This window comes from Gasterosteus aculeatus, chromosome 1 (assembly GCF_964276395.1).
Source record: "Gasterosteus aculeatus chromosome 1, fGasAcu3.hap1.1, whole genome shotgun sequence".
Lineage (NCBI taxonomy): Eukaryota > Metazoa > Chordata > Actinopteri > Perciformes > Gasterosteidae > Gasterosteus > Gasterosteus aculeatus.
The window spans coordinates 31,076,578-31,091,811 of record NC_135688.1 but is presented as its reverse complement, the minus strand read 5'-3'; the positions used below and the strand labels follow the sequence as shown (position 1 = coordinate 31,091,811).

Sequence of the window (15,234 nt, the reverse complement as noted above, 5' to 3'; positions counted from 1 at the left end):
ATTTTGTTTTTTTGGTAACTGATTACTACTAGACGACATAAATCACAAAACAATGTAGGCAATTTGGACAAACTTTATTGGCATTGTCTTACAGAGGACAGAGCAGTAAATGTTTCTATTAGTCGTCTTTCCCGGTCTTTTCGATTATTTTCCTCATCCACCTGTTCATCCTGAACAGGTGAGTGTAAAAGCCGTACTTTCCATCCTTGTCGCAGCCTTCGCCCCACGACACGATGCCCATCTGGTACCAGCGGTCATCAGCCGGGTACTGTTCAGACAAAGCACTCCTCATCTGTAGCGGTGTGGCGTTTTTATGAAAATTTAAATGAACTGTACTGAATGTTACCTTCATCACAAACGGACCGCCGCTGTCTCCCTCGCAGGCGTCGCCACGTTTGGCGTCGTCAGGTTTATAGCCTACAACACAGACGGTCTTGAACTAAACGCTAACACGCTAATATTTAGCTTGTTCACCACCTCACCTTAGCATGTAGCTGTAAACATGTGAAAATAGGAACTTACCGGCACAGAACATGTTGTCCGTGACCTTCACCGACGTGGAGCTGCTGCAGACGTCCTGGTCCACGATGGGCAGGTGGATTTGTTGGAGCACTTCGGGTAGATTTCTTGCCGAGGGGTTCCAGGTGTCCTTCAGATTCCCCCAGCCGGTGACTCGACCTTTGTACCCTTGGGTCATCAGGCTGTTGGAGGAGCACATGATGATTGAAGCAAAATAAACGTTAGGATGGGGGAGGGGTTGGGGGTCCTGTGTTTGCTCTTACGCCGTGGCCACCTTCCTGGTGGGGAGGCAGATTGGGTGGATGGCGTCAGTGAACCCCACCGGCCTCCTCAGGTGGAGCAGGGCCACGTCCCGGTTCAGGTTCTCCTTCCAGTTGTACTTTGGGTGTACGATGATCTCGCTGATGGCCACAATCTTCTCGATGCCGCGCTCGAATCTGTGAAAAATCCTGGTGAGAATTCCCTCCCTCCGCTAGCATTGATTAATTCACAGGTGGGGCCGGGAGGTCTTACGCGGCCCGGTTGTGTTTCCCCAGTCGCACCAGGATGTCGCTGGCCGAGAAGTTCTTGTTCCAGGGCGGGTAGAGGATGCAGTGAGCCGCCGTGACAATCCATTGATCGCTGATCAGACTGGCTCCACACAGCAGTTCCTGAGGGCTTCTCTTGTACAGCATCACTTGCCTGAGGACCACAAAGGTGAGTCATGAGACCATGTGATGTACAGGATCAAGGTGAGTCAGGGGATCATGACCAATTATTGGGTGTCGTTGACACGGTGACGGCTCACGGTTACCATGGTGCTGAGGCCACCTGGGCATCGTCGCCCCCGACGATGCGTTCTTGTCTGTATGACTCCAACAGCTCAGCTTCATTCCTGTCCTTTTTTTTCAGCTTTTCAAACAGAGGGCGTTCTCCACACACTGTGACACAACCAGTGAGTAACCCAATTAACTAAGCAGTAGACCAGTTAGAAAAGCAGTCAAACAATGAATAAAAGTGTCAGCGAGTAAATAAACAGTTAACTGGTAACGCCTGTAGGAGCCAAATTTGTATTATATTTGTTACGTTTGCATGTTTGGTTAATCCGATGCGTGTGCCTAACGTCACACACGCGGGTTGCGGACTGACGTCACGCAGTGACACGTGATGACTGGTGTTCTGCAGCGGTCAGTGAGGACTGTGGCAGAGCGGAGCCGGACGTGTTATTTTGATAATATTAGAAATTGGATTATTAGAAATTGGATTATCCTGTGGAACAGTGATACTCATAGGAAGAAGATGTAATTCAAGAATTTTGGATTAATAAAAACATTTTGCTTTCACTTTTTTTCAACTGAACGCAGTTGGTGTGAGCGATGTGTATTTGACCAGAAACACGCGTCAACTTAACGCTGACGCTCTGCCACTATTTTCGGAACCTAAAACACCATTAAGAGGTCCAGACAGTGAATACAGTTTAGCTAACTTGTTTAGCTAAACTGCTAACTTGTTAGCTAAACTGTTAGTCAACAGGTTGGATGAGGAGGAAGCTCGTTAACCCATTAGAACCACTGATCAGCACTCACCACTCTCTCCTTCTCCAAAGGTCCGAGGACTGAAGAAGGTCTTCCTGGCGGGTTTGAGGACGGATCGTTCTTGTCCTTCTGTGTCCGTGGTCAGGACGTCCTCAGTTACCAGGTCCTCTGGGACACAGACAGGTGAGAGATGGGTACAAAGGTAACCAGGATAGTACTCTGCAGGAGTACACTCTAGTTGTATTTACCACACAGCTCCAGATCGCAGTAGTCGATGGTCACGTTTCCAGAAAGCTCCACATAGCACCAGGGGCCCTCAGGGTCGTTGTCAGGGTTACGGCACTTGTTTCCCGGCAGGCCGACCTCAGGGATGAAGTCCTTGTCTACGCTGAGGGCCTTGGCCTCCCGGCTGGACCACTGCAGACAGGTGTGACCCCCCAGGGTGACGGACAGGTCACCAACGTAGTCCACGCCGTAATTGAGGAGACACGCTGCGGTTCTGGTTGGTTCAGGGGCCACAGTGGGCGGGACAAAGTCCTGACCTTTGAGGAGAATCAGCGTTTAGTCGTCCCTGTATTTACCCACAGTCTGTAATTAGTTGTATTGTTTGCACTTGTAGTACTTGGTACTTGCCACATGTGGGGACCCTGCAGGTCTCCTTCGGGACTGCTGGGTCTTTGGTGAAGCACCAGGGGCCCTCTGGACGGCTGTCCGGGTTTCGGCAGAAGTTCTCGAGGAGGATGCTATTTGGTTCTGAAGCGTTGAACTCTCTGCAGACAGACGGGTACTAACTAATATTTAACTAATCATGAGCTCATTATTTAGTGTACTGGTTCAGAGTTAGTCACATTAAAATGACTCACTGCAAGTTATGTTTTTAGAATTTACAACTTCTAACTTAATTAGTTATTTGGTTTTCCGGTTGGTTAGTTGATTAGATAGTTTAGTTAGTTATTTGTTCCTTGGTTGGTTAGTTAGTTTGTTACCTGAATATAGGATGTGGGTAGCTGCTACTCCAGGGTTGACATTTTCTTCCGGATTGTGTGATATTGATATTTCCTTCATAGTTCACACCTGAACTAGAGATACACTGACCTAAACACACACACACACACACACACACACACACACACTCGTTGTCACTGTAAATGACTGTTTATTATTTTACGTGAAATTTTTAACAATAAAGTTAATTAGTTACCTTCTACACACTGTCTCACAATGTTGATGTTGTGTTGTGTTCTTGTCATCTGAGTTCCTTTACAGTCTGAGAGAGAAACAGACAGACAGGTAGACGGACAGGCAGAGAGACAGACGGGGGGACAGACAGTGAGATGTTTGTGTACTTGTGTTCTGTTCTGGACTTTGTTCATGTTTGCAGAGCAGAATGTCTGATTATACTTCGGATTTGAAGTAAAAGTACATAACTGTAGTTATTTTAGTTCTCACGACATTTATATGTATTTCTGTGTTCATGTTTGTGAGCTGAAGCTTCGGCACTCACCCAGGTACTTGGTCCAGAAGTTCTCCTGGAGGGAAGACAGTACTATTACTCCTGGTACTATTACTACTGAGTAATCTCACTACTGGTAGTATTACTACTGAGTATTGTTACCACTGGTACTGTTACTACTACTATTGTCACTCCGCATTACTGTGTCCACTGAGTATTATGTATACAGAGTATTGCTACTACTACTGACTAGTACTCTTAATACTCAGTACTGTTACTGCTGAGTAGTACTAATACAAGTGCTGTTACTGCAGATGAAAATGGCGTCGTACTGTTTTCTCCGTCTGCTCAAACACTTCTCGCGCTTCTTCGTGGTCACAGATCTCCTCCACACATTCTCTCTCCAGGTTCCCTGATAATAATACACATAATAATACACATCCATGCTAACAACAACAACAATAATGATACACATTCATATTACCGACAACAACAACAATAGGAATAAAGGTGATAGACAGTCATCTCATCTTCAACCGCTTATCCAGCGTCCGGTCGAGAGATTCATACTCATGCTCTTCATTCATACTAATAACCACAACAATATTAATAATATTGGTCATATTAATAATAATACAGGTTCATTGTAATAACAACAACAACACACATTCATACTGTTAACAACAACAACAACAATATGCATTTATGCTAATAACAATAATAATAACAATGGTGAGAGACATTCATAATAATAATAAAACATATTTCTTTACGGGTACATTTCTGGAAGAACTACCCGGACCGTTTGCTTAATTGAACCTAATAATACTATTTAAAATCATAACTTTAACGTTCGTTTGAGAGAAAGGGTAAGTTCAGGTATATATATATATATATATATATATATATATATATATATATATATATATATATATATATATATATATATATATATATAAATAAGTATATAGGACTCTTTCACTCAGGTGACTCACCTGGTTTTATCTCCTCAAACATCTGATTGGCTCGACGGCTCCTCGGCAGCAGCTGAGTGGCCAACTGGCTGTTAAGGAAAACTACAAGCGCACCGCTTTTACAGTTACTATGAAGTGAAAAAGTACGTGTTGTAAAGTAAAGTCGTGTTGCGTAGTGCACTAAATGGGTTTACTCTATCATAGTGGTAAATACAGATGTTGTGTATTACTACTACATACACATGAACTTCTCCCACTCAATTCTTTATCGTCTTCTGTTTCTAGAAAACCTTTTGTACACAAAGTATTAATGAAACATAGAAGAGTACTATGAGTATTTATTCCACCGATCCTTTAAGGACTATTACTTTAAGGAGTATTGATAGCAATACTTGTACCTTGATCTGCCAGGCAGATGTGTATCAGAAACAGCAGAAGAGCAGCTGCTTTCAGTTTTGTCTCCTCCATGATTCAGAACCTCGGAACCAGAACCGATCCAGCAGAGTCCGTGTCCGCGTGTCTCTGAGTCCTGCCTGTCTCTCTCTGGAGGTTATTGACCAAAGGGTCAAAGTGTCTGATGGGAATTTCAACATGTTTACTTTGGCTCAGCCAACAAACCGCAGTACTGGATACTAGAAGTACACAACGTGAAATAGTATCAAGTGGTGATACTCATGATAAGGCCAGACCGTCCCATTCCAGAGACCGTTCAGCCTACGCGGCTGTGTGAGGACCAGCCCGAGTGAAGGCTGCTGGAGGCTACAAGGATGCAGCCTAGCGACTTTGAGACACGGCTGTAGCCATTGTGTTGGTAGTGGTTCGTCTAGTCCCTGTAGAATCTACAGGGTTAGGGTTAGGTCCCTGTAGAATAGTTAGGGTTCTAGTCCCTGTAGAATCTACAGGGTTAGGTCCCTGTAGAATAGTTAGGGTTCTAGTCCCTGTAGAATCTACAGGGTTAGGGTTAGGTCCCTGTAGAATAGTTAGGGTTCTAGTCCCTGTAGAATCTACAGGGTTAGGTCCCTGTAGAATAGTTAGGGTTCTAGTCCCTGTAGAATCTACAGGGTTAGGGTTAGGTCCCTGTAGAATAGTTAGGGTTCTAGTCCCTGTAGAATCTACAGGGTTAGGGTTAGGTCCCTGTAGAATAGTTAGGGTTCTAGTCCCTGTAGAATCTACAGGGTTAGGGTTAGGTCCCTGTAGAATAGTTAGGGTTCTAAGAAGAACGATGGTTCAGAGTAACAGTAGCAGCCGTCCTCCGGCTGCAATAACGGGATAAACTTACTTCCTCAGCTGAGCCAACATGAGCTGATCTCAGGTCTTAGGTCACAAACACCATACACAGGATTCACATGAAGTTTTAAAAGAAATGAAGTAAACAAATTAAATCAACAATTGCCTTATAGGAAGGACTCTGCTCTTTTACTACTGTACAAGTATTTCTTCAATGAGGAAAAGTAAGATTAAGATTAAGTAATTAAGTAAGACCTCATAATCCAGATATCATAGTAATGAGTACAAAATATATTCCGTGTTATTATTAAGAATTATAGATGACGCTCTTCCAATAAACAAAAATGAATACGTGTGCTTAAATGTATTTAACGTCAGTTAGGACCTAATCTAACGGGAGTCACTGCGCTTTCCCCTTTTCACCAGCAGGCGGAGTAACGCGGCTCAGCGGAGCCGATAAAAGAACAAAAGAAGAAGAAAACGGTGTTGCTAACAATGTCAGCTAGCGCGGAGCTTCGGATGGACCAGCTAGCTTCGGACCCGCTGCTGCACATCCTGTCTTTCCTGGGCTTCAGAGACCTGATCCAGTACGTAACGGAGCCCGAGGCACCGTTCTGTCCGGGGGAGCCGGAACTGTAAACGATGTAACCGCGACGAGCTGTAGCTGCTCATTAGCATAGCTTAGCCTAGCAACTAAACTATCGGTTACCTATGTGCTAATTTGTCATAAACACTGATAGAATGTCGCGTTGTTGGTTGTATACAGAAAGTGTCGATTAAAAAAGAGTTGACCATCATGTGCCATTTAGCACAACGCTACATTTAGCCACATTTATACGCCTCCAATAACCGCTTATTTTTTGTTTACGTTTGTTCTGAATCTGACCGACCGCACATTGTTATGTCAACAATGAAACTCTATTCAGTCAGTATTCAGATGCGTTACTGCAGTAAAGGTACTCCCACTACCTTGTAAAATACTGTAAAATGCAGATAATATTTGAAGGCTAGCTATGTAACCTTCCAGATGTTTTCACTTGCCATAACAAAACATCAATTAATTTTATTATGAAGGAGCAGTAGTTATTTTACTTTGAAGGAGGTGTTGTCTTTTTACTGTGGATGAGCTGTAGTTCTTTTACTTTGAAGGAGCTGTGGTCCTTTTACAGTGAAGAAGCTGCACGTATTTAATTGGGGAGAAGCTGTTGTTCTGTTACCATTCCTCCCTTCCTGTCTGTCCGTAATTATAGTTATTTTACTGTGAAGGAGCTGTGATTTGACCATCCCTTCCTCCCTGTAGTTGTAGTTTCGTCAGCAGGCGGCTCTACGACCTGTCCAAACACAACCCCCTGTGGAGGTCTCTCTGCTGCAAACACTGGCTCCTGACCGAGTGAGTACCGCCATTGCTTCTATAAAGCCTCTGAAGCAGGGATGCTCACTAGGTCGATCACGACCGACCAGTCGATCTCGAAGGCAGTAACAGTCGATCGCGTGCCATCGATAAAAAAAAACAACGCCGCGCATGCGCGGTCTACCGCGGGAGATGACCGAAACTAATGGCAATGCTAACTAGCGATCCTATGGACTTACTATGGACGCATTTCATTTCATTCCAAAGGCGGACGCCAGTAAGGTAATGACCAACAATGTACGGGATGCTTGTGACTTGTGACCCTTCTTCTGACTTGATGAGCGGCTCGTTGTTTTATTCACATCGACTCGTTATATGCGCCGTTGGAGCGCGTCCCCGCTACTATTCACCGCTACACCCCCCCTCTGTCAGCCGGCACAGAGGGGAGGAGGTAGATCGCCATGACTTGTTTAGTTGAAAAGTAGCTCGCGAACCGGGCACCCCTGCTCTAAAGCCTCTAAAGGTCAGAGGTCAACCCCTCCCCTTTGCGTGTGTCCACAGGGCCGACCGGTTGCAGAGCGGGGCGTCCTGGCACTGCCTGTTTCGGCGGTACTACGTTGACCTGGGCCGCTACTTGCAGTACTACCCGGTGCTGAAGAGGGCCTGGGAGCAGCTGAAGGTCTTCCTGCAGCAGAGATGTCCTCGTATGATTGCCTCCCTCAAAGGTCTCCCAACTCAAGACGTACTTGCTGCTCTGAATACTGCTGTACGTGCGCCCGTTCCTGACAATGGCGTGTTCTGGGGTGCGTTTGTTTCCTCCGTCAGAGGGCGCCACAGAGGTGGAGCTTAACGACATTGAGGTTCAGATCGGCTGCAGGCTTCCGGATGACTACCGCTGCTCCTACCGGATCCACAACGGGCAGAAGTTGGTGATCCCAGGGTGGGTGTCATGGAGTTGCTGTCTCTGCTGGTTCCTGTGCCTGTCTGACACCCACCCGTCTGTGTCCTCAGGCTCATGGGCAGCATGTCCCTGTCCAACCACTACCGGTCGGAGGTCCTGCTGGACGTGGAGACGGCGGCCGGAGGCTTCCAGCAGAGGAAGGGGATGCGCCGCTGCCTCCCGCTCACCTTCTGCTTCCACACGGGCCTCAGTCAGTACATGGCGCTGGAGCCCGCTGAGGGGCGCAGAGTGTATGAGAGCTTCTACCCCTGCCCCGTACGTAGCCCTTCAAAATAAATGCCAACTTGTTTAACAGCGAGGGAAAAATTGTAAAAGTGGAGACCTTGAAGCGAGTGGCCTTATTTTAGTGCCACATGCAAAGGAACTGTAGGCGTCACTTTTTTAAAGGTAGAAAAGCTGTTGTTTTTTAACAGTGACGGAGCTGCGGAGCTTTTCTTGTGAAGAAGGTAGTTATTTTACTGTGAAGGAGCTGTAGGTGTTTGATTAAATACTTTGGATTTACCGTAATTTCCGGACTATGAAGCGCACCGGAATATAAGGTGCACCACCTAAAATTTAGCACTAAACCTGCAGCAACGCGGCGGTGGCGTTCAGTCGGATGTGCACGGTGGAAACAACTGCTCTCTGTGTGTTTACCCAAAAGCGTAACCAATTGTATAGACATTGGGGGGTCCAAATGAATACCCTTTCCCGTAATTCTTTTCAAAGCAGGTATTGGGTTGGTGACCAAACAGTGATCCAGAATGTTCTCCTTTCTGGTTGGGCATTTAATAAACTGTTTGTACTCATGGCTGAGACTTCCTTTGTTAATGTCACCAAGGACAATAACCAAGGAGTCCGGGTCGGTCGGCTCCACACGCCGTATCGGGTCGGCGAGTGTCCGCTGGGCCTCGTGCACGTTGTAAACACCGACCAGGATGAATGAAGCGAACTCACGGGGGAGTAAAAGGGTTTACAGTTGATGATGAATAACTCCAGATCAGTGGCACCAGCTGCTGTTGGAGTAGAAACAGATTCCTCCACCCTTTGCCTCCGTGTGGCGGTCTGCTCTGAGCAGCTGAAGCCCGCCAGCTGGAGCGTGGAGCCCGGTATCGATCCACAAAGCCACGTCTCCGTGAGGGACAAACCGGAGGATGCAGAAAAGTCTCCGTCTCTCCTCCCCAGCAGCTGAAGTTGGTCCAGTTTGTTGCTCAGTGAGGCTCGTTGTGAGAGAAGAACCAACGAGCCAGGAGAGCGATCCATTGACAGGGTTCATAACCAGAGAACCTACATTTGACATATTTTCTGCTGTATATTGGGGGAGGGGGACGACCCTTGTGTTCACCCAGTTTTCACGTTGAGGCCATCGGCTTTTATTTCCTCTGAAAGCTTCACGTCTCTGTTTCCTTCTCCGACAGCCCGACTGGTAAATCATTTGCATTCCTACGTGTATTTTCCACGACGAGTGAATATGATGCGCAAAATGATCTCGCTCTTGCGCGTTGACCCGTAAAAAATGACACATTAGCTGCAGTGTTGTATAAGACGCAGGGTTCAAAGCGTGGGAACAAAGTAGCAGCTTATAGTCCAGAAGTGACGGATATAATTCTATAAATCTTTTTACTGTGATATATTCCTCTGATGATCACATTTATTCTACGTGATAATAAAAGGCTCATCGTGTCTTTGTTTCAGGACCAGACGGCTCAGGACCCTTCAGCCATCGACATGTTCATCACAGGTGTGTTGAGGAATAAATCCTGTATCTGGTGTCGTCTGTCCCTCTAACTCTGCGTGTTGTGGTGCTCAGGCTCCTCGTTCCTCCAGTGGTTCACCGCTTACGTCCACAACGTCGTCACTGGAGAGTACCCCATCATCAGAGACCAGATCTTCAGGTGACCCGCGTCATGATCCGCTGCGTGAGCTGCCACCCAAACTCCAGGTGATGAGTCATCATCTGGTTTGTCCACCTGTCCTCAGGTATGTGCATGAAGACGGCTGTGTGGAGACAACAGGAGACATCACAGTCTCTGTGTCCACCTCCTTCCTCCCGGAGCTGTCCTCAGTGCACCCCCCACACTTCTTCTTCACCTACCGCATCAGGTGCGTCTGTCTGTCTCTCTATCAACCCGTCTGTCTCTATCACCTTCTACCTGTCTGTGTCTCTCCGTGTCCTTTCAGAATAGAGATGTCCGGTGCTGCGTCTCCTGAAGCTTCCTGTCAGCTGGACAGCCGCTACTGGAAGATTACAACCTCCGACGGCAACGTGGAGGAGGTGCAGGGTCCCGGCGTGGTCGGTAGGCTGCTCGTCACATGACCACCGTACTGCACAGGGATTGGATGGTACCACTCGCTGAATGTGTGTGTGTGTGTGTGTGTGTGTGTGTGTGTGTGTGTGTGTGTGTGTGTGTGTGTGCGTGCGCGTGCGCAGGAGAGTTTCCAGTCATGACACCAGGGAAGGTCCACGAGTACGCCAGCTGCACCACCTTCTCCACCCCGACGGAGTACATGGAGGGTCACTACACCTTCCACAGGCTCGGTAACCATAGCGACGCGCTTTCTATTGGTCCATTCCAAGAAATGACCTGTAGCTCTTTAACAGTGTCATTGACGTCCTGTCTCGTAGCCAATAAGGAGGAAGTGTTCCACGTGGCGATCCCTCGCTTCCACATGATCTGCCCCCCCTTCAGAGAGCCGCCGGTCCGAACGGTAAAGAGTGACCATTGAGCATGAATTCCTCATTCCTGGATGAGATCCCCGTTAACCTCAACGTTTGTACCCGCGCAGCAGAATGTGGCGGCAAGCTACGCGTCTCGCTTTGACCGCGACGAGTTCTGCGATGGAGACGGAGATGACTTCGGCGAGCAGAGAGGAATTAACATGGCCGGCCGCGGTTCATCTGACCTCAGGGAAACCTCGTCGTCATGGAAACATGACTGGCAATATGCAAAGAGACAGAATGATTGACAGACAGCAGCAGAGGATTCTGGGACGGTAACCAGATGCGTTCGTGGGACGGCTGCTTCCAGTGGTTTTCTAGGAACATTTTCTCACGACTACACCAACTGACGGTTCGATGAAGTCATTGTGTGACAACTTCCTGTTTCGGTGGCGAGGACGTCTGTTATGTGGCGATTGTTTGTGTGTGAAATGAAAATCTTTTATTTCATAGTTAAAGATTCTCTTAAAGCTTTTTTCCACTGCAGGAAACAAACTGTTTAACCATTTATAAATCTTTTATTTAAGTTAATTTTTTTTTTAACTTTAATGATGTTATTGTAGACTTTCTGCAGTGGAAACCAGTGTGATGGTAGGTTTTTTTCATCTGTTCCAAACTGTCTCCCGTTTACTCCCGCAGAGTGATGATCTAGTAGAAGCTGGGCTTTTATTTTGAAAAGTGTTTCCTCCTGTGCTTAACAGTTTGTTTTTCTCGATCATCACAATCTCATGTGATTGGTGGTTTCTTTTGGTATGTCTTGGGTTAAATAAATAACAAATATTCATCAGTGCTGCTTACTGACCCGTGATCGGGCAAAGTTGCCCTTTCGGAGGAGGGGTTCTTCCCCTTCACAATAAAAGCCCCTCGATAGGACTGAAGAACATATTTTACCTCCTTTTTTATAACCGGAGCATAATTCTTACACCACTGCCTTTGAGGAAGGTTTTTCCCCTTCACAATAAAAGCCCCCACCAATAGAACAATTTGAGCAACTACTTTTCCCTTCACAATAAAGCCCTTTTAAAAGAGAGAGGCCTTGAATAACCACATAAGTAAATCAGGTCTATATTTTATTCATCATGTCACTTCCTTTAGTTATCATCCTCTTCCTTCTCCTCCATCTCACTCTTCCTCTTCCTCAACCCTCTCCTCTCCTTTCTCTCTTCTTCCTCCTCCTCCTCCTCTTCGTTCTCCTCCCCCCCCTCCAGCCGCCCTCCGCCCCCCCCTCTCCACCCGTCCTCCTCCTCTCTGGCGTTGCAGCGGCTGCAGTGCCTCCTGAACCCCCCCAGGAAGTGTGACCTGAAGCAGCAGAAGGGGCAGGCGTAGCGGCCGGGCCGGTGCTCCGCCCTGACGTGCTGCTGCAGCCGGCTGGGCAGGAAGAAGCGGCGTGAGCAGCGGCGGCAGGCGTAGGGCCGCTCCACGTCGTGGCAGCGCACCACGTGGCTGATGGCGAAGCCTGCAACACAGGGACAGTGCGGTGCATTGTGGGTAACGTAGGCATGGAGGGGGGACCTGCAAAAGAAGTATTGAGAACTCCGATGTCTTTAGTGCAGCACCATGACTTAAACTGTCATGAATATGACTTATTGACATATGACATATTTTGATGGACTTGTTTATTATTGAGCAGCTTATTCTCAGGAATAAGTTTCTCTTGGTGGGAACGATGTTTACATTCTACGTTGCGCAGAGACACGTGAAGCAGCAAAAGTCCTCGTTCGGTGTTCTCGTTCCTCTCGGGTCGCATGCGGCCAGCGAGGTGGAGGAGGAGGAGGAGGAGGAGGTGGAGGAGGGGGGGGGAGAGAGAGAGGTCCCTCTGGAATAAATCAGTAACGATTTATGCTCGTCTGTGTTTTCTGGAGGAAGTGATAATAACAATGAGCATCACTTATGAAAAATGAAGTGAAATCAATACCCCGACTGGTAAAGAAAGTGTCCCATGACTGCTGGTCTCGTGGGACCCGATCATGATGTCATAGTTTCACAAAGCAGCTCAGGATTGAATGTTAACAGAATCTTATCGAAGCAAACTGTTTATTTGTGAGGTTTGAAATGAGACGAGTAGAATTAAACGATATTAAACTGGTGTATGTTCGCCATACGTGGTGTGTTCAGGAGCAGTCAGAAAAATGGCATTATGTAACTAATTGACCGTCTAAACAGGAAGTGATGTGCTACCTTTCAGTTTGGTCTTCCAGCCACAGATCAGGCACACAAAGCGGTTTGAGATGAAGCGCACCACCTTGGCTGTGGCCTCCATCTCTTCCTTTAGCTGCTCGCCGCTAAGCCCAGCCCCCACCCCCTCCTCCTCGGTGGGCAGGGGAGGCGCGGAGGCGCCCCGCCTGATGGCCTGGGAGGCGTAGGCTTTGGGGATGTCGTGCTTTCTTACTACGTGGTTCACTCCCAGAGCTTTCAGCTTGCTCATCCAGCCGCAAATCAGACAGCGGTAGCCGGAGCCATCAAACATCAGCACCTTCTCATCGCGCTCCTTCTGGGGGGGGGGCAGCTCCTCCTCAATGCTCCTCTTTCTCCCTGGAGCATCTGTCTCCCCTGCCTGCCCCTCCCTCTGGTCCTCACAGTGCCTGGAGATGAGGTGCCTGTAGAGTTTGGGGAAGTCTCTGCAGGTGAAGAAGCAGTCTGCGCAGTGGAACAGCCTCGCGCCGCTTTGGTACATCACAATGTTACCTAGGCGACCGACGGCCACGCCTTCCAGACGTGCAGGGTGGGCCGCTGCCATGTGGGTAAGCTGGTGGGCGTGGCTCTTGGCGAAGTGGCCGCAGAGGGGGCACTGCAGGTGGGCTGCCGGGGCCCCGCCCACCTCACCGGGAGTCGGGGCGAGGTGGTGCATAGCTGCGAATTAAAGGGTTCAAAATGATCATGTGACTGTAGCAGTGGTGTTATAGTAATACTCGATTAGTATTCACAGGTTTACTTCAGTATTATATATTATATATTATTGAGGATATATAACTTACTTACGCTAATATATATATATATATTCTTACACCACTGCCTTTGAGGAAGGTTTTTCCCCTTCACAATAAAAGCCCCCACCAATAGAACAATTTGAGCAACTACTTTTCCCTTCACAATAAAGCCCTTTTAAAAGAGAGAGGCCTTGAATAACCACATAAGTAAATCAGGTCTATTTTATTCATGATGTCACTTCCTTCAGTTATCATCCTCTTCCTTCTCCTCCATCTCACTCTTCCTCTTCCTCAACCCTCCAACTTACTTACGCTAATATATATATATTAGCGTAAGTAAGTTATATATCCTCAATAATATATTGTGTATGTGTATATTTTTTGGTGTTGATCCTATTGTACTTTTACTGAAGTAAACCTGTGAATACTAATCGAGTATTACTATAACACCACTGCATATTATATAAATATTTATTAACGATTATACTGGCGTATTAATATCTAATGTAGTATAATATTATCCTGAGATGTACCATTGGTGCAGTAAAAGTAACATTACTGTCAACTAAAATATCACAAAATACTGACATAACGTTAATTGTCATTTCTATCAAAAACCTTTTCACGAGACTCCATAAATATTTCACGCAATTTAAGCAAACACTTTATAACTGGTACGTACTCAGACCGTTAGTTGACGGTGTAACGCGGTGTTCCGGGACATTACCGGGGCCGTGAGTACAAAGTAGTCTTTATATCATAAACTACTGTGTAATAACGGTGAATAAAGGGGCCGTGCTAGCAGCCTAGCACCCAGCTAACCCGCTTTAAAAAAACATTTCAACTGCTCCGATCCACCAAACCGCTGCAGCCGCTGGGTGTGCTCGTGAATCCAAGCTACAGAACCGGAACGGGTCGCTGAATCATTCGAACCGAACCAACTCTACGGTTGTTAAACGTGTTTTTACCGAAACCACCGAGTAGCTTCGGCCCGCTGTTTACATGGAGCACCAATCGGCTCCAACAGCAACGACCGACCAATCACAGCGATCGAGGAAACCGCGCGCTGCTTTTGTCACAAGTATCGCGATATCTCAGCTGCGCTTTGAATTCTTAGGGACTTATTTGTTTTTGTAGCTTCTAGAGTGATCAAATAAACATATACATGCATATAACGCAATGGAAAATATTAAATTATGAAAATAATCTTAAATTATGGAGTACGCTGCAGTATGTTTCATTAGGTTTATTAAAATTTGGCTCAAATGGATCAATACTTACTATACTAGTAAAGTAATACTATTCTAATGTTAATTTTATTACGGAATGTTAAACAAAGACTTGATGTTTTGATATATTTGTATACATTGTTAGAAATTCTTACACAACACCAGGTTAATATCATTAAACAGGACATTCTACAAAATACTTGAAACGTAGGAGCAGTGTTGAGACGTGTACAAGTGGCTGCTCGGAGAATGTGGGTCTCATCCTCCCAATGATACACATACACAATTTAAGCATCATAGCCTCACCCCTCCTAGGAGATCTCACACTGTACAGTTCTAATGTAATATATATAATGTATATATATATATATATATATATAT

General features: G+C 46.5%; 3 protein-coding genes across 8 annotated transcripts; 1 reads left to right on the top strand and 2 right to left on the bottom strand.

Moving 5' to 3' along the window:
• Window positions 1–57: 57 nt before the first annotated feature.
• Window positions 58–5,907, bottom strand: f2 (coagulation factor II (thrombin)). Its single transcript, XM_040173711.2, has 15 exons — window positions 4,859–5,907; window positions 4,482–4,562; window positions 3,819–3,898; window positions 3,538–3,562; window positions 3,235–3,300; window positions 3,020–3,128; window positions 2,667–2,803; window positions 2,282–2,575; window positions 2,085–2,201; window positions 1,313–1,439; window positions 1,033–1,200; window positions 783–956; window positions 523–701; window positions 347–417; window positions 58–268 (listed from the first exon to the last, which is right to left on the bottom strand). The coding sequence occupies exons 1-15, from the start codon at window positions 4,926–4,928 to the stop codon at window positions 119–121; spliced, it is 1,848 nt and encodes a 615-aa protein (XP_040029645.2). The 5' UTR covers window positions 4,929–5,907; the 3' UTR covers window positions 58–118.
• A 168-nt stretch (window positions 5,908–6,075) lies between these two features.
• fbxo3 (F-box protein 3) lies at window positions 6,076–11,484 on the top strand. 6 transcript variants are annotated; one of them, XM_040173755.2, is made up of 12 exons: window positions 6,076–6,274; window positions 6,988–7,077; window positions 7,600–7,763; window positions 7,864–7,978; window positions 8,050–8,254; window positions 9,674–9,719; window positions 9,789–9,873; window positions 9,959–10,081; window positions 10,160–10,275; window positions 10,410–10,517; window positions 10,605–10,687; window positions 10,766–11,484. In XM_040173755.2, exons 1-12 carry the CDS (start codon window positions 6,183–6,185, stop codon window positions 10,943–10,945), a joined length of 1,407 nt encoding a protein of 468 aa, XP_040029689.1. In that variant the 5' UTR covers window positions 6,076–6,182; the 3' UTR covers window positions 10,946–11,484. The 6 variants fall into 6 exon arrangements, 4 of the variants coding, with proteins under 4 accessions (XP_040029689.1, XP_077959942.1, XP_040029680.1 ...); XM_078103816.1 differs by having other exon boundaries at window positions 6,083–6,274; window positions 10,769–11,484; XR_005711981.2 differs by having other exon boundaries at window positions 6,083–6,274; window positions 9,959–10,271; window positions 10,769–11,484.
• Window positions 11,485–11,746: 262 nt separating this feature from the next.
• On the bottom strand, window positions 11,747–14,653 carry LOC120826219 (zinc finger protein 711). Its single transcript, XM_078103817.1, has 3 exons — window positions 14,593–14,653; window positions 12,876–13,547; window positions 11,747–12,153 (listed from the first exon to the last, which is right to left on the bottom strand). Exons 2-3 carry the CDS (start codon window positions 13,543–13,545, stop codon window positions 11,789–11,791), a joined length of 1,035 nt encoding a protein of 344 aa, XP_077959943.1. The 5' UTR covers window positions 13,546–13,547; window positions 14,593–14,653; the 3' UTR covers window positions 11,747–11,788.
• Between the last annotated feature and the right edge of the window lie 581 nt (window positions 14,654–15,234).

Excerpts from the sequence above, each read along its gene's own strand:
- fbxo3 (XM_040173737.2), top strand. The coding sequence starts at position 6,183 with ATGTCAGCTAGCGCGGAGCTTCGGATGGACCAGCTAGCTTCGGACCCG. Across the intron at positions 7,764-7,863 it reads TATGATTGCCTCCCTCAAAG|AGGGCGCCACAGAGGTGGAG; the intron begins GTCTCCCAACTC and ends TTCCTCCGTCAG. Across the intron at positions 10,276-10,409 it reads GCAGGGTCCCGGCGTGGTCG|GAGAGTTTCCAGTCATGACA; the intron begins GTAGGCTGCTCG and ends GCGCGTGCGCAG.
- LOC120826219 (XM_078103817.1), bottom strand. The coding sequence starts at position 13,545 with ATGCACCACCTCGCCCCGACTCCCGGTGAGGTGGGCGGGGCCCCGGCA. Across the intron at positions 12,154-12,875 it reads CTGGAAGACCAAACTGAAAG|GCTTCGCCATCAGCCACGTG; the intron begins GTAGCACATCAC and ends CCTGTGTTGCAG.
- f2 (XM_040173711.2), bottom strand. The coding sequence starts at position 4,928 with ATGGAGGAGACAAAACTGAAAGCAGCTGCTCTTCTGCTGTTTCTGATA. Across the intron at positions 3,129-3,234 it reads TGTGAGACAGTGTGTAGAAG|GTCAGTGTATCTCTAGTTCA; the intron begins GTAACTAATTAA and ends GTGTGTGTTTAG. Across the intron at positions 957-1,032 it reads GGGAAACACAACCGGGCCGC|ATTCGAGCGCGGCATCGAGA; the intron begins GTAAGACCTCCC and ends GATTTTTCACAG.